Source organism: Peromyscus leucopus, chromosome 5, assembly GCF_004664715.2.
Source record: "Peromyscus leucopus breed LL Stock chromosome 5, UCI_PerLeu_2.1, whole genome shotgun sequence".
Lineage (NCBI taxonomy): Eukaryota > Metazoa > Chordata > Mammalia > Rodentia > Cricetidae > Peromyscus > Peromyscus leucopus.
Window position 1 is genome coordinate 95,239,733 of NC_051067.1, and position 17,881 is coordinate 95,257,613.

The 17,881-nt window shown below is 47.7% G+C and overlaps 1 protein-coding gene across 1 annotated transcript; it reads right to left on the reverse strand.

Moving 5' to 3' along the window:
• Positions 1–580: 580 nt before the first annotated feature.
• Positions 581–17,681, reverse strand: Isx (intestine specific homeobox). The gene is made up of 4 exons (XM_028854879.2): positions 16,551–17,681; positions 4,000–4,151; positions 2,217–2,333; positions 581–1,520 (listed from the first exon to the last, which is right to left on the reverse strand). Exons 1-4 carry the CDS (start codon positions 16,741–16,743, stop codon positions 1,284–1,286), a joined length of 699 nt encoding a protein of 232 aa, XP_028710712.2. The 5' UTR covers positions 16,744–17,681; the 3' UTR covers positions 581–1,283.
• Between the last annotated feature and the right edge of the window lie 200 nt (positions 17,682–17,881).

The following is a 17,881-nucleotide window of genomic DNA, read 5'->3' on the forward strand; positions in this document are numbered from 1 at the left end:
AAGCCTCTGAGACTCTGGGCAGAAAAACAGCCGAGCAGGAGGCCTCCCTGGGAGTAGGAACTGTTGGGGTGGGGACCCAAGCCATCGCCTGCCCAGTAAGGCATGAGATGCTGACACCATTCCAGTGTCTGCCCGCCCTTCACGCTTGTAAGGTGCATTCCCCTCCTCCAGTGTCTCCCAGTTGCTGTGTGGTCAGCAGGGAGCCACTGCTTCCATTCTGGAGACAACCAGACTCAGGCAGGACATGTGGTCGGTCTAGAGCAGTGGTTCCCAGCCTTCGTAATGCTGCACCCCTTTAATACAGTTCCTCATGTTGTGGTGATCCCCAACCATAAAATTACTTTGTTGCTACTTCATAACTGTAATTTTGCAACTGTTAGAAGTCATAATTTAAATATTTTTGGAGATAGAAGTTTGCCAAAGTGGTTGTTACCCACAGGTTGAGAACCACTCTGGAAAGAAGCAGACCTGAACACAGGGCTTTTCAGTACAGAGCCAAACAAGCTAGCAGGGCCCTGTATGCACAAAGATCTTTGCTGTCTACCCTGTCAGTAATGCCAATGAAGATGGGACATCCCTTCCCAGACCAGCAAACGACAAAGACACTAAATTCTGTTTTAAATTAAAAACATTTCTTCTATTTTTCTTCCATTCTGAGATTATTCATACCAAAGTCATTGGTAATGTGCTAGACATGAGCCAAGGTCACCGACATCTGTTTGCGGGCAGAGGTCAGCATCACCTTTCAACTGACCTGGGCAGAAGCCTATCTGTTCAGCTCCACATCTATTTCCAAGTGGTCCACAATGTTCAGTGGTCAGTACAGATGTCATGAATGAGTGCATGGATGTGCAGCCCCTCCTGGGCTTCCCCATGCCTTGTGTTTTCCAGGGTTCATCTCCCCAAAGTAAGGGAGAAGAGGGTACTTAGAAATAATCTGTCTGGCTGCTGTGTTACAGATGAGGTCCAGAGGGTATGAGTGACCAGCTGGAGGTGGCACAGCTGTTAGAAGAAGCACAGGGGTGAATGGAAAGCAGATTATTCTGGAGTTCCTCCCCAGCCCTCAGGCAGCCAGGCTTCTGCACTGGGAGAAGGACTTTGGCTGGTGAGATGTGTGTTGTCTTTTCCTGTCACACCAGTGCCGTCTTCAGTGGCAAAGTTCTGGGTAGCTTTCTGGGCTGTGAGCCATTGATGGATCGTGGAGTGATTTTCTCTGAGGGCCAAGGCTGCCTGCCATCACTGGGAGAGGAGAGCAGCTTGCTTGGGAAGAGAGCAACCAGTCCCTATGTTGAAGTGGCACAGATGCTGCCCCACTTGGGGTGGGGAGGTGGCAGGGCAAGGGAAGGGACACAAGGCTGATGGGTGAGAGAGCCAGGCAAGGGCTGCGGATCCCATGGATGCCATGGAAAAAGGGTGATCTGGGCAGGGAACCAGCCTGAAGTGAGCTGAGTCTGAGAGAGTGGGTAGCACCCTGAGGGAGGCACCAACATGGGCAGAGCATTGGGTGTCAGCACAGGACCCTGTCAGGAGAGATCAGAGGGGACCGATGAGTCTCCACCTTTACCAAGGACTGTTCCTGCTGCCTCCCAGGTACCTCCATGACTTAGGTAGCGGGTGGTGAGTAGTATGACCAGCTTGTCCTGCCTGCCTAGGACTTTCATCATCCAGTATGGTCCAGGCAAACCTACCTGGACCTAATCCTTACAGCATGGATAGCAACCATGTGTCTGGGATGTCACCTCACTCCTCAGAGATCCACTTTTTCAGTAGCAGACCATGAATAGAGTGTTCCAGATCCTAGTCATTTCATCTTGGTCAAAACTTTAGTGCTGAACTCTAAGGAGCAAGATGACTTTTCTATGCCACACTGTGATGTGGGATTTGAACTGAGATTTAAAACTGGGCAGTCTACTTTAGAGCTGGCTGCCCAACCCCCCATGTTCTATCCTTTACCCTGTGACTCTGTTTTGTGAACTGTGAAATTTTGTACAAGTTTTAAAACCACTCCTTCCTGTCGTTCAAAGGGAGAGCCAACTAGCCAGCCACTTGCCCTGATCCCCTCTTCCAGGCATCTCTTTATCTTTCTATTTCTGGAAGGATTTCCATTGTGTTTGGTACTGTAGGCACCCCCCGCAGGGCTTCCTCACATCAGGGCCTGGGTGAGATGCACCCAGATGACTGTCCCTCCAACCCCACTTGAGGACTGGACCACTCACAGCCATGTCCATGTTTGAAGGCAGGGTCAAGCTGGCTTCACCAGGCTGCTGTGATGCACTGAGGCTTCCAGTCTTCTCCTGCTTCCTCCACTTGGCTCTCTGATTCTGGAACCAGATCTGTGGTCAGGGAAAGAAAATGGATGTGTGTAAATGCAGAACATTGATATCCCCTAAAGAATAAGCACTTCATAGTTTATAAAATCATACCATGGGAGGGGAAGTTGTTTGCATGTGGAGTCTGGAGACTTGAGGGAAGAGACCAGGGTCCCAGTCTTCCGGGTGGAAATGGGGTGGGGACGTGCATGAGTGATAACTGAGAAGGGCTGGGTAGGGTCTGTGAACAAAGCCTGACGAGGGTCTTAGGTCCTGCAAACAGCTGCCACCTGGAACAGCTAGCATGTCAGACTCATGCAGTCTCCAATGTGAAGAATCTTGATTTTTATTTTTTTATGTGAACACTTTTGAGTTTTCAGATGCAGTGCAGGCCAAACAAAACCCATCTGTGGGCTGTTTTCCACCAGCAGGCCACCAGTTTGCAACCCCTGTGGGCCACTTGGCGTCTATAGGTTGAACATTGGCAGATCTCTGCATTCCTGGGCGCCCTGATGGTCTCTGACATGCGGCCATTTGTACTTAGTGATTCTGGGGAGGCAGGTGTTGGATTCTAGACTTGATGGCAGACACAGGTGCTAAACACTCAGCTGGAGCACAGTTCCAAGTAGGAGGAAGAGGGGAGCCGGCTGAGGCTGGGCTGGGCTCTAGCCAGCAGGAAAGGAGGATTGATAAAAAGTGGTATGTTGGGCTGGATTTTGATTTTGAGTGAGAACACATGCACTGCATTTTTTTTTTTTTTAAAAGAATGATGTAGAAGCCTCTGTGTTCAGAGAGAGTGCTGACAGTGTTACTGTGGGATATAGCAGACCCTCTCATGCCAGCCTAGGACTTGTGAAACAGAATGTATCTAAAAGAGGGCACTGGGTCTACCCTGGTGGTGACAAAGGGCTGTGGTATATCCAAGCATGGACAGAGGAGTGGATACTCTGGGGTAAAGAGATGACAGGTGTTAGATTAGGCTCTTAGTGCGGAATCCCTGTCTCTGACCATGGATCCTTGGTCTGTCTACTTCTCTGCTTCCACCAAGGGGACATGGAGGTGTTCTTTACTAGACTGGTCAACAATACCCTGGTAAGCTATACCTGCCATTCCAAATATCTGAGAAGTCCTCAAGCTGAGAGTGATTTTCATAGCTTTAAATCATTGAGAAAAGAAACAAAAAGAATAGTGTTTTATATTATTTTATAACACCTGCAACTTGTACAAAAAACAAAATTTCAACATTGTAAATAAAGTTTTGTTGGAACGCCACCACGCTCACCTGTTTCTGCCTTGGCTGTGGTTGCCCTCAGGCTGCTATGCCAGGGAAAATGGCCCTCTCTGACAGTGACTGTATGTCTAGCAAAACCCAAAGTGATTACTCTTAGTAAAAATGTTGGTTGACCCCAATCCTCAACTGCTATGGCTGATAGTGTGAGTAACCTTTAGAAGCATGAACAAGCTGAGAGGGAGGGCATGGGGACAGAAATGGATGGAGAACACTGATGTCTATCCATTACATTGCCACCCCAAAGGAGAGATCCTTTATTACATGAGGGTGATCTCATTGCCTGGAAAGACATATTTGACTATGACGACTACCCAGGAGACAGCCAGTGGCAGTTTCATTTGGGGCAATCCTGGAGGTCTGAGGACCAGCATGAGACTTGGTGGAAGCTGGGCACTGTACCTGTACTCGAGCTTCGGGCAGGTTGATCCTGGAAGCCAGCTGGGTCCGGACATGGATGTCAGGGTAGTGGGTGAAGTGGAAGAGTTTCTCCAGTTCCAGTAGCTGCTCTGTGGTGAAGGTAGTGCGAACTCTCCGCTTGTTCTTTTTTTCTTCTGTGGAAGAAAGCATGCAAGTTGGGCCAGTCACCTGGATGTGAGCCCCTGGGGATGTTCATGCTGCTTTGTTCTCCTTCTCCAAATCCATGGCCACTGCTGAATCTTGGTCCCTGGCTTCTTGGAATTAGAGTTTAGCAACATTGTCTTCTAGAACACCTGTTAGGCTAACCCTCTTCTCCCCAGTAAAGTCAAGTTAACCTTCTAGAAAATTCTCAGATTCTGTGCCTTTCTTCTGTTAAGGCATACCCCTTTGTCTATAATGGGAGATGGCAAACATGGCCTGCAGACCAAACCCAGCCCACTGTATTTTTAAATAAAGTTTTATTGAAAACATAGCTCCATGAGTTGCATTTTGTATTGTCTCTTCCCGATTTTGCATTATAATGGTGGTGTTGAGTCATTGCATCTGAGAGCATATGGCTATAAAGACTGAAATAATTACCATCTGGCCCTTTACAGAAAAAGTATGCCAACCTTGGCTTACAAAGTACTGGCAGAGCATGGCGGCGGCTGAGCTCTGCCAATCTGTCTCCAATCCACCTGTCTAGCCTCAGTTCTATTCAGGTCTGGCTTTGGCTTTTGTGGGGCCCAGCACAAAATGAAAATGTGAGGCCCCTTGTTTAGAAAAGACCCAAGAGTCTTTTCCTTTATTACCTAGATTGTCACTCTGTCATGGGATTTATTTTGTTTATGTGTACATGGCAGTGTGTGGTTTATGTGCATGTGTGTATGCACATGCACACTTGAACACAGAAGTCACAGGAGGACAAAGGGTGCACTGCTCTGTCATATTCCCCTGAGACAGGGTCTCCCACTGAACTTGGACTAGGTCTGCAGCCAGAAGACTCCAGTGAATCTCCTGTCTCTGTGTATGTAGGTACATCCTGTTTTTCTACATGTGTCCTGGGGATTTGAACTTGGGTCCTCATGCTTGTGTAGCTAATGCTCTTATCCCTTGAGCCATCTCCTCAGCTCTCATGGTGGCCTTTTAATTTGCTATTTAATTTTGAGGGAGACAGATTGACTGAGAACACTCAAGGGCTATGCTAGTCTTCCCATGGTCCTGGGAGTTACCCCAAGTCTTTGAGACACGCATATTCAGTGGAGAGACTTGGCCCCATCCTGCAACTTGGCACCTGACTTGGAGTATCCTGGAAGTCATACTTCAGCCAGCCCCTTTCCAAGGTGGAAGTAGGTAGGGGCATGGCATGGGGTGGGGGACAATAGCTCATCCTAGGGCAGCAGGAGTGGGAAGAAGGCATTGATGGTGAGAGGAGGCTCCCCATCATTATGGTGATATCCTCATATTTGCTTAATCCTTCACTGGACTCCTTCTAAAACATAAATTCTAACCTGAAATTGCTAAGGCGTTCAAGAGAGTGGCCCTATGTACTCAGCTCTACTTGTGAGACTTCCCTCCAGGCACAGCCCTCTGTGTAACCATGGTGGGCACTCACACTGGCATAGCTCTACCACCATTACTGCCAACCTATGTACCCAGCCTCATTCACACTGCTCAACTGCCTGGTTTGTAGCATATCCCATAGGTGTTTTGCTGCAACAAGCTCATAGGTCTCTGACGGACTGATCACTTCCTTTGTCATAATTCTAATTTCTACAGACTCTTTGGGACATAAATTCAGTCTTAAAAGATTTAAATATTTTATTCTTTGACCTTTACTTGTCTTTGGGTACATAGGGTCCAAGGACAGACATCAACTGATGGGCCTCAACATAGAAAAGGCTCAAAGTAATTATTTTTGTCTACAAAATATGATAGAAATAATATCTTGTAGTGACAATTGAAAAGTTAGACATTCCTAGCAATTTCATAATAGTTAATACCTACTGTCTATGTACAAACTATTCTTTTAGATGATAGAGCAAACCAGTGATAGTATCTAACTAAGCAAATGTTTGAAAAGATGAGCAATTAGAAAGCGTTTGTACATAGAGAAATGAAGTGGTACTATTAGCGTCTATGATTCACTATTCCCATGATGATGGACATATACCAAAGGAACAGATGCCTCTATGTCTGTGTGGCAGATAGAAAAGTAGTTGTTGGGGGTGGAGGGGTGGCTTAATGGTTAATACCAATTACTGTTCTATTGGAGGAGCAGAGTTCAGATTCCAGAACTCACATTAGACAGCTCACAAATGCCTGTAACTCCAGCTCCAAGGGATCTGACTCACCTTCTGGCCTCCAAGGGCACCCACATGGACATTTATACACACACACACACACACACACACACACACACACACACACACACACGTTGTGGGATATTTGTACACTATGTGAAGGTGTATTGCTGTGATTGGTGTAATAAATAGCTGAATGGTCAATAGCTAGGCAGGAGGTATAGGCAGGACTTTCAGGCAAGAAGAGGAGGAGGAATCTAGTCACATGAGAGAGAGACATGAGGAGACATGGAGGAAGGAGGATGGGCAGTATGTGACAGAATATAGATTAATAGTTGGGTTAATTTAAGGTATAAGAGTTAGTTAAAAACAAGCCTAAGTTAAGGGTAAGCCTCCATGTTATTATTTGTGTGCTGGTGCCCCACCCCCAAAAAATCTGACTACACACACACACACCAATCATACAAAAAGAAAAGTATTCTGTGCACTTGCCGCTCCCAGGGAGCTATTTCAAAATGGGAGACTCAGCCAGCATTGTACTTTAGCCCCTCATGGAGCCAAGCAACAGTGGATGCTGGTGGGATGACCAGACTGTGGTTTGTTTTCTGACCAAGGCTTCTGGAGATAAAGTTGCAGTAGTCTTAAAGCACACACTCTCAGCCCAAATTGCCTTCACTTTCAGATGAGTCTCCCTGTCCAGGGAAGACTCACACTCATGCTTGGAGGACACAAGCACCCTGGGAAGGCAGCTCATATTTGTCCGCAGCCTTCTTTCTGGATTACCCCTGGAAGGCAGGAGTGGATCTTAGACTAACCAAGCAGCCAATGCCTAGAGAGAGCTACAAATGGACCAGCCTGCTTGGCTCTAGATGCTAAGGTTCCTCCCCAGTACTGGCTGTGGGTTCTTGGTAATCAGTAGTCAATGCTGATTATTTCCTTTTGATAATGACTTTATATTATTTTTTGCCCTTAAGTTTATTGTGATTTTTTCTTATAAAGAATTATTATTATTATTATTATTTTACAAATAGCATATTTTGATCATATTCTTTCTCCTTCTAATGCCGATTCTTATTATATTCCCTTCTTGGGAACAAACCAGAGAGATGTAAGAGACAGTGAGAGAATTCCAAAGCTGAGGTCACTCCCAGTGGCTTGGGCTCCCAACCAAGCCCAAGTCCATTTTGGGGACAAACAGACAGACTTGAACCCTAGAGTCAGGGAAATAATTTAGGACCTGAGGCTGGATATCATGCAGGGAGGTAAAAAAATGTGTTGTTCAAAATAGCAGCTGCCAGATATAAGTGGCTATTGAAATGAAGTAAAATAGAAAATTCAGCTCCTCAGCCACATTAGCCATCACAGGGCAGCCACGTGTGGCGAGGGCTGCCGTGTTGGGCTGTGAGGCTGTAGAACCAGCCACCACTGTGGAAGGTTCTTTTGGACAGCTCTTTCTCATTGGGCTGTCTGCTGGATTCTTGGAAGAATCACGTTCTGGGCCAAACTTTGTGTGTTTCTCCATTACAATATCATTTAATTGTCACTAATCTCCAGGAAAGGAAGTATGAGATAGGCGTGGTGCCAACTTTGATGGCCTCGGCAGAATCTGAAGTATAGACTTTGCCATACTTGCCTCTCTGCCTGTGCTTGGGAAGGAGGGAGATGTCAGCAATGGGGATTATGTTGAAATTCTTTGGGGGTTCCTGGGAGTCAACCTTATCATGGACTACAGGGCAGGGAGGGAGAGGCAAGTGCAGTGTCCAAGGGGACAGTTCAGGAAGGATGGAGATCAATGCTTTAACTTTCCCATCATGTGCTGTTAGAGCTTGCTAGAGGCCAGGAAGGTAAGGTGATAGATCATAATGGGTCACAAAAGCCAGAAGCAGGTGCCAGAAGAAGAACAGATTGTGGATGGAGGAGAAGCTGGAACATGATGCAGCCTATATACCTTTGGGACCTCAGGGATTTCTTCACAAGGTATTTAAAATCTGAGCCCACTGCGGAAGCTGTTCCAGGCCCAGGATGGGGTCCTTCATAGAAGCAAAGGCCAGGGTGTTTTGTATTCCTGCTCAGAGAGGATTAGGGATCATCAGGCCCATATTTTCAACCAGGAAGGGTCGCTAGGTAGAGAGTGAAATAATCCTTAGGTTCCTGGTCCAGCCCAGGTTCTTGTCAAAGAAGTCAGCAAGCTCAGCCCAGCAACTCCATCTTCTGAGATGGACAAGAGCACCTGGGGGCAGGAGAGGCAGATGAAGGCAGCCTGGACTGCTACCTCTTTCAAGTGACTCTTCTGGCCATTGTTAATTCTGGGAGCTGTGAATCACACATCAGTGAGTCTTCAAAGAGAATGAGTCAGCAGAACTTAATTAAAACTGAGCCGTTTAGCACATCGATCATAAGAAATACACAATTTATGCAGGTGATTAGGCCACCTAATTATAAACTGATGTTTCTCTGCACTCAACTCCCTCCCCTGATTGCTCCTTTTCTGTGGTCTGCTAATTGTCCCTGGCTGTGCAGCTAAAGGCCCAGGGGGACATTTCTACTGGGGAAGCCTCTGGGAATAGGTCTGTCTTTGTCACTGAGGATACAGGTTTATCAAGGAGATCTTGGGAGCGTTTGTAGCCTGCTGTGAGCTAGAAATCCCTGACACATGAAGGAGGGATTCAGCTAGGAGATTCCCTAGTGCTGTTCTACACTGGCCTCTTCTCTCGAATCAGTCAAGGACTTTCTATAGCTCTGTTTGTACCCAGAGGATTGATTAGCTCTTCAGCCTGGAAACAGGCTCTTACCATCATACTTTTCCACCAATCCCTCCTCAGTCCCAGGATTGCAGCCATACCTGACCACCTTGGGATTCCCCAGAGTTGTCCACAACCTTCCACCCTCCAGGTGCTTTTCTTAGTGCTCCCCATGTCTGTAATACTTTGTCCTCCTTTGCCTAGCAAGCTCTTACCCATGCCTCAAAGCACAAGTCCAGCAAATGTTTCCTTCCCTTCCAGGTCTGCTGTGAATCTCCCAGAAACACACAACAGAATTGAAAAGAAGTGAGTGCTAAGTTTCACTTTGCAGCAAGCAGCTGTCATATTCGAAATTCTGTCTCAGTGTCTGTCACCTATCAAAGTAACAACAGCACAGCTGGACGGCTAGATGGAGGCACTCTAGTTACATTTTCTTGTAGATTTTAATCTATATTTCTATTTTTTGCAATAACACATTTTTTTGGTTAAGTGGACAACAGAAAGAAAAGAGCAGAGTGGAAAGGACGAGAAGAAAGATGACAGCAAAAGACAAAGGGAAGAAGCCCTGGAGAAGCCCCAGGGCTGGGTGTGCTGACAACTGTAGTGAGACCTGGGCAGCACGCAGCTGCTCCTCTCCCCTTTCACGACACTTTATATGCAGGGATACAGCAGATGTGTTCACACACAGATACACACCACACACACACCACATACACATATATACAATATAACATACCTACATATACAACATACACATATATAGTGCACATGCCTTGCATACACGTATATATACTCTACATATGTACCATATATATACCACACACACTTTAAACATACACATATATACACATACCTCTTACACACACACACCAGACACACATGTATCATATACATCACACAGATATATCACATACACCATACCACTACACTTCACCATACATACATATGCAAACATAACACACATACAACATACACATACATATAACATACATACACCGACACACACACCACACATACAACAGTATATGCATATGCATACCTGCATCTAGATACACACATGCTCCCCATGGTTTTCATCTCCATCTTTCTTCTCTGTTAAGGCAGTTGCTCCCTACTGAAGTGTGTGGGACTCATTGGGTGCCCTATCCAAGGCAGCTGTGTTCTTCTACCTCAGTGGAAGCTACGGTCTCCAGATATGGCTTTAAAAAATGCTGATGTACATCCTTAAAGGCCAGAGGCTCTTGTCTCCCATGTGGTGATATTTAGATGGGAGTCACACTGGATTCTGCTGTTCCCTGCAGCAAACACACTTTCTTCTATTGCTGTGACTGCTGTGCAGGCTGCTGTCTTCTTTCTCCCTGCTGCGTCATCTCATGGTCATCTCCTCTCTGCAGCCCTCCTTGTGCAGAGCTCACCATTCCCCGCTGTGGGGTCTGACGTCCTTCGCCAAGCTCTCATTTCTGCTCTATCACAGTGACCGACTGTCATGACATTCTTAGGTTTGGTGAGATGAACCCCAAGACACCGGTTTCAGGGACAGAGTGACAGGTAAGTTTTATGTGTTGTCATAGCTCAATAGCAATACCCCTTTCCCTTGCTGAGAAGGCACATATGTGTGAATGTACATTTCAGATGCCACCCCCACACACCGTGGGCCTTCCCCAACCTTGTGACAGGGAACAACCCAAGCTGTGTAGCCAGAGTGCATGACACAGAAAGTGCCTTAGAACTTGTTTTTGTTCCAAGAGGGAATCCACATTTTGTTATCCTTCCTGCCAATATCAGAGGAAGAGTCTAATGGTCCTTTCTACTAAAATCCAGCCTGATTGCTCAGTGAGCAGGTTAGACAGATCCCGAGTCACATGGCTCTGCAAACAGAGGGATGAGCTGTTCTTGACCAATAAATGACCAACAACTGTCCCCTTTCCAGGAATATTTAGATAAAATCTCTATAGGAATATACTCTTTCAAAGAAATTTGAAACTTCTATACTGGAGACTGTAAGTGACCTGTGAGGACTCACAAGAGCCTTAAGACAAGAAGTCATTACCCTAGTGTGGAACAGTGTGATGAAGGACAATCCATAAGGAAAGGACTCCATTCTATGTCTAAACACATGCACTTCCACCAGCCACAGCCCCTGGCCTCACCTGATTGGTTTGAGGTGGCTATTTTATCGAGGTTGGGGCTTTTAGACTTGGGTCCGTCAGTGCAGGAGGACGACATTCTGGAAGCTGTTGGAAGTGGTTTGGAGGGTACTGGTTTGCAGTGAGAAAGAGCCAAGAGGCATAGAAGTACCTAGAGAGCCTAGGTAGTGTTAGGGTTGGGCTCCCATCGTGAACTCAGCTGGCTTTAGGTCTTGGCCTTTCCATGGCCAGTGTGGAAGAATGTTTAGTTTTCTTCAAGGCTGCACAGACCTCTCTCCATTTTAGCTCTCTGGAGACATTTTTTTTTGTCAATTATAATCAAAAAGTTCTCATTGATATTGACCATGCACATTCCAGCATTAAACTCCAAAATGATTGCTCATTCCTGTTGGAATACAAAGTAACACTATCCTACCCCTGCTGGCTTAGCAGACCCATTGTGGGCTGGCCTACTTCCAGCTCTCAGGCCTCATCCGGCCTCCTGGGATGCTTTCTCCCCTTCTTAGTTTAGAGATTTCAAAGGAACCATTGCCTCCCTTGGGAGCCTTCTTCAGGAGGGAGGTGGCTTCTGCTACAGTTTGCATCCAGACCCACAGGCTCATTTGCTCGGATCCCCAGCCCATGGTCTTGTGAAGTTCTGAAACTCTAGGAAGCAGTGACCAGTAGGTATTCAGCTCACTGGAGCTGTGCTCTTGAATGGTAGGGGGAGACCTCAGCTCTTCCTCTCTCTCATTTTTGCTTCCTGGTTACGAGGAGCATAGTTTGGTCTGCCATATGCCTCTGCTCTGATATGCCGCCATAGCCCCAGATGGGGCCAATGAATTGTAGCCTGAAGCCCAGGAAACTGAACCAAAATTAAAACCTTTCCTTTTTAAAGTTAGTCTGTGGCTCTGGTAGTGGGGATATAGAGGTGGGATCTATGGGATCCAATGGAGGGAGACAAAACCATGTGCCCCTTGGAGGAAGTACCAGCATCCAACACTGTATCTGCTATGGTTTGAATATGCCAGCTCCATGTTACTTTGAGAAGTTGTTGTAACTTTGGGGGGTGGGGCCTAGCCAGAGGAAGTAGGTCACTGGATTTGTTGCCTTTGAAGAGTATACAGGATTCTAAGTCCCTCCTCTTCTTCTACTTCCTGCCATGAGGTGAACAACCTCTTCATTTAATAGTCCCATTATGGTGTTATGCCCAAGTGCATGGGGCCAGGTGACCATGGATGAAATCCTTTGAGACTGTGAGCCCAAACAAGCTTCCAAAAAGCTGTTCATGTTAGGCATTCTGTCACAGCTGTGCAAAATCACAGTCTTCCTGCCTTCTACTGTCTGCTTTGATGGGAGTCCCTGGGTTCACTTGTTAATCAGCCAAAGCCAACAGTCATAAAGTAATGAAAGACATGGTGGTCCTTGGTCACAGGGTCCATCTCCAGATATCCAGGGAAAGACAGCTGTCTTTGATTCCAGGAGATGCAGAGAAGGAGAAGGCTAACATGAAAGGGACAGAGAAGGGAGGGGAGAAGAAAAGGAAGGGAAGAGAAAAGAAAGAAGAAGGAGAGTAAAATAAAGGGGCCAGAAGTGAGAGACCTGTGAGAGGTGGGATACTGCCCCAAAAGATATGTCCAAGTTCAGACTCTTCCTAACAGTGGATGAGACTTTATTTGAAAATAGTCCGTGTAGATATAATTAAAGTTCTTAAGATGTGATTACCCTGGAGTTAGGGTGGGCATGAATCCAGTGACTAGTGTCCTTCAGAAGAGAAGGACATACGCGCGTGCCCACGTGCGTGCGCCTCCCCACAACCTCCCCCCCACAAAACACACACACACACAAACATGCAATGCAACACACACATCACACACACAACACACATACACAACATACACAAACATGCACATGCAACACACATCTCACACACACAACACACACACAAACATGTACACACAACACACACATCTCACACACACACCACAAACCACACATACACAACACATACATACAAACATGCACACACACAAAATGCACAACACAAAACATGCACATGCAACACACACATCACACACACACCACACACACACAAACATGCACACACAACATGCACATCACACACACCACACATACACACAAATATCCACACACACAAAATACACACACACACACACACACACACACACACACACACACACACACACGATGGAGGACTCCCATTACTATGGAGGCAGGGCACTGTCAGACAGGGGAGAGGTTAGGAAACTAACCTGAGGGAGGGAAGAGGAGAAGGGAGCATGGGAGAAGGCATGGTTTTCAAAGGCTGAAGTGGGGCATCTGAAGGGAGGGAAGGTTGAGAAGCACACACCTGGTGGGTAGGAAGAGGGAGTCTGAGAGAGTGATGGGGAATGGATGCAGAGACAAGCAGGCAGGTATGTGTAGGACCTTGAGATTGGCCTTGAGACCTGAGATTGGCCTGGAAGCCTGAATGACAGGCCTGGTTCTGGCTCTTCATGAACTTTAAATTTGCACAGCCACTTTACCTCTCTGGGCCCCAGCCTCCTCAAAGAATGCCCTGGACCACCAAATTCAGTACAGATTTGTGGCCTTGCCTTGAGCTAGAGTCACCCACTTAGACATGGGACCTGACATGCCACAGCTAATCCAAGCTCCTTCCATGGTGGTGGTGGTGGTGGGCTTGGTTACTTTTGTGGTGCCGTGACTATAAAGCCTGACAAGAAAATTTAAGAATGAAAAATCCATCTGGTTCATAGTTTCAGAGGTTTGTGGCAGGGGAGGCATGGTGAAGCAGCCCAGGGTATGTGACATCAGGAACTGATCACTTCATTATAGGCGAGGTGCAGAGAGAGAGAAACTTGGGGCCAAGGTACACCCTTCAGAGACCCACTCTAGTGGCATACTTCTTCTGGTCAGGCCTCATCTTCTAAGGGCCCCAGTGTTTCTCAAAATAGTGTCACCAGCTGGGGAACAGGAATTCAAAACATGACGCTGTGGGGGAGGTTTCAGATTCAAACCGTCACTGGAGGTTGTGTCTACCAGCCATTCCAATTTGAGTCTTGTACATGTAAAATAGCACAATGAGGAACCTGAAGCTTTGCTGCTAATCTTGGGTGCTTCCCTTCTTGGGGGGTTCTGTCCCATAGGAGGGACAGAATGCAAGGAACTTAAGGGCATTGGCCAGCCAAGGCATCCTGCGTTTCACTTGGGGCTCCCCGGATGGCAGAGAGGGGGTAGGGTGGTTGACGGGGGCTACCTCCTATCTACCTTGCTGGCTTCCCCCGGCATTGTGACTGGACATTCTGCACGGAGGAAGTCTCTGCTGGGGAAAAATGACTGCCAAGGACTTCTCTAGGGTTTTCCAACAACTGATTTATTGTTGAATCAGTCAAGGCATATCAGAGCTGGGAAGAAGTTTATGAAGATCTAGCTAGCTCTGCTCTTTCATGTTAACATGAAACTGAGGCCCAGATGGGTAGTGATTTGCTTAAAGTCCTCCTGTGCACTGGCGCCATGTCTGGGCTTAACAGTCAGTGTTCCTGAGTCCCAGCCCTGCGCACCCAGCACGGCCCACGGACAGGCCACCTTTGTACTCGCTGCCACATTGGCAACTTGTTTGTGCTGTGTCTGCTTCAGCTGTCTTCGTCTGTTTTTATTTTGCTCAAATGTACACATTTGAAGAGAGATCCGTCTGTCCTGACTACTACTGGTTAACCAGCACCTTTGACACCACAGGCAGCTAGGGTGGTAGTAACTCCAGAACTATTGACATTGCGGCTTTTCACCTGAGAGATCCCACAGTCATAAACTGCTAGATGGACCTGCTCCAAGGGTTGGGAAAACTGAGTTCTAGTCTGAGGGCCATATGGATTTAAATCGTGACCAGAAATAGCTTCCCATTCATGGCCTTAGGCCTCCAGGGTCAGTGCTAGTGCTAACTGCTTGTGCAGTTTTTATGGGGAGTTTCTCTCCTTTTTTGTGTTTGCCTTCTCCAAAGTGGGGCTCACACATATGACCATTAGCTAGAACAAGGGATAAAGTGCAATGAGGCCTCAGGGCACCCTTCAATGCTGTGGCTATTATTTTGGCCAGCACTTTCTGGTGTCTGCACTGGGCTTAGCAGGGACATACACATAGAACATACTAGAATCTTCAATGGCAGTCTAAAAAGAGCAGTCTCTGTAGCTATCCGTATCAGTCGCACTCCCTCCCCAATGTGACGGGGAAGGCGGTCATCTATACAGCTGCAGCGGGAATGATAAGGTTACAGTCCCCAGTGAGCTGGCTTCTGTGAATCCTCAACTGACTGGGAGATACCAGTGAACTTCTGAAAGCTGAGCCCAAGGCCCTCTTCTCCTCGGGAACCAGCCAGCCTGCTGCTTGCTGGTGGTAGCATCCCTCCTGGATTGTCCTTTTGCCTGCAGCCGAGCACAGCCCCTGTAAGGAACCTCTGTGGGAGACTGGCTGGGGGCAGGATTCTGTGTGGGGAGGCAATGCCATCAAGAACTTTCCTGAATTTCCTGCCTAGCATGGAAAAGACCAGATCTGTTGTGAGGGACTCTAGGCTTACAGACTCATGACCAAATGGCCTTTGAGACCTTCATAAGCACCAACATGCCCCACTTTCATCCCCTCAGCTGTGTCACAGAGTGAAGCTGAGATCAGAGATGTTAGGGACTTCCCTAAAGTCACACAGCAGGATAAGGCAGGATGGAGACACCCTCCCCCTGACCCTGGCTGTCCCAGCTCCCACAGCAAGGGGTATCCACTGCCCTGAGTGGATGCTGGCTTGAAGGAGAGCCTGAAAACTCTCTGTTCACTTATGTAGGTGCATGCACTGGGGGGGCTACAGACGTGGGTGTGGGAAATCTATGAGGACAAGCCCTGGTAAAGTTCAGCTACTAGAAATCATGCAAGCTGAGCTCAGCTCGTGGGGAGAATGTGCTAGAAGCAAGGGTTTGGGTGTGCCCCACCCTGAGTTCAGCCTGTGACTTCTAGTATTGTAACTTGGTGATATTGTCCACCTCTTTCCCTGTCAGTCCAGTTACCATAATTTCTGCCCAAATGAAAGAGCAGTGCCTGCCATAGCATTAATGCAGGGTGAATGTGACTGACAATTCCTAGCCACAGCCTAGTTACAAGGATAAGCTCCGTGCCCCTGCATTTTGCAATGGACTGAGCCAATGGGCTTCTGCACTCTGAATACCAACCTTCTGATTTAGACTGCAAGGCTTAAAAAGCATTGGGCCTAGAACCTACTATCCATTTGGATGTCACAGCCCCCATGTTTGATTGACAAGGACCATCAGAGCCCCCGCCTCCAGAGCCCACAGAACAAAAGAAAATGACCAGAAATCACTTACCTTGGGGCTGATCCTGTGGGAGCCTCTCTAGCTTGGAACCTGGGATTGCTGTCTGCCTAGCGTCCTCTCTACCTATGCTTTGTGGTCTTGGCATATTTCTTCTCTCTGTGGGCCTCTTCAGGATAGCGTCAATGGAGAAGGACAGGCCCAGCTTCTCTGGGGCCTCACTGTACCCTGAACTCTCCTTCTCCATATCTCTGTGGATCGTAGTGCCTGCTGTGGCCTGCCCTGAAGCCTGCTGGGAGGAACACTCTGTGTGTGCCCAGGGTGATGCCAGCAGAGGGTGGTGTACTTTCTTCCTGGAGTTTCTGGGGACCCAGAGGGCACACAGAGGTGGTGATCAGGGATCCTGATGCGGGGTGATTCAAGCACAATTTCTTGGACACAGGGACTTCCATGGACCTCGTACACCTCCAAGATCAGGAGGTAGCTTCCAGCGGAAGAGCTGGCAGGTGTTTGTCCTGTGTCCACAGGTTTATAGTTGTCACCAGACAGAGGTTCAGTTTTCCAGAGAGGGTCTTCCTGGAGGTGATGGCTTTCCTAGTCACCAGCGTAGGCAAGGATCCTGGAGATCAAGGGTAACATAACAAAAAGAAAACAAGCAGAATTGGTTTGGAGCCAGTGTCCACCTTTGTCTTCTCTCTAACTTGTGTCTTGTTCTGCTGGCCCCAGACAGTCCCTGAGAGGCTGGGGAGCCACCTATGTGCCCTTGGTGGCCAAGTGAACCCTGAGTCCCCCTGTGGCTTGAGGAGTCTTCTCAGATACCCTCTGGACTTGCTCAGTTCAGCTTCCAGTCTCCAGAATGAGACTTCCCGGGCACCTGTGTGTCTGTAGGTCTTCAGGAAGGGTGATGCTGGGTCACTGCCAGGCCCCTGTTTTCTTTCACAGATCTCAGGCCTATGGTCTGTCTGACTCTTCCCCTGTATCTCTTGGCTGCTGTTGGCTTTATTCTACTCTCTCCCTGATCTCCAGTCACATATTAGACTCTCTAGCCACCTACTTCTCCTTCTTTTGGGGTCCTTTCTACTTCTTTCCTGCTTGGTCACCCTTCACCTATCTCTGAGACAGCTCCAAAGACTTTTTCTGACCAATAAACCCCAGGCTTGGAGCTGACACTCACTGCTCTATCTTGCCAAGAATTCAGCTCAAAGGACTCTGTGTAACCAAGGAGGAGGGCGGGCTGATAAGGAAAACAAGTCCCCACCCACCCCAGGAGATGGGATGGGATTCAGGTGTTGGAGCAGAGAGCTGAGGGAGGCAGCCAGGATTGGAGGATAGATACAGGATGTCGTGCAGAGGCGTGGTACCGGAGAAATGGCCAGGTGGAACAG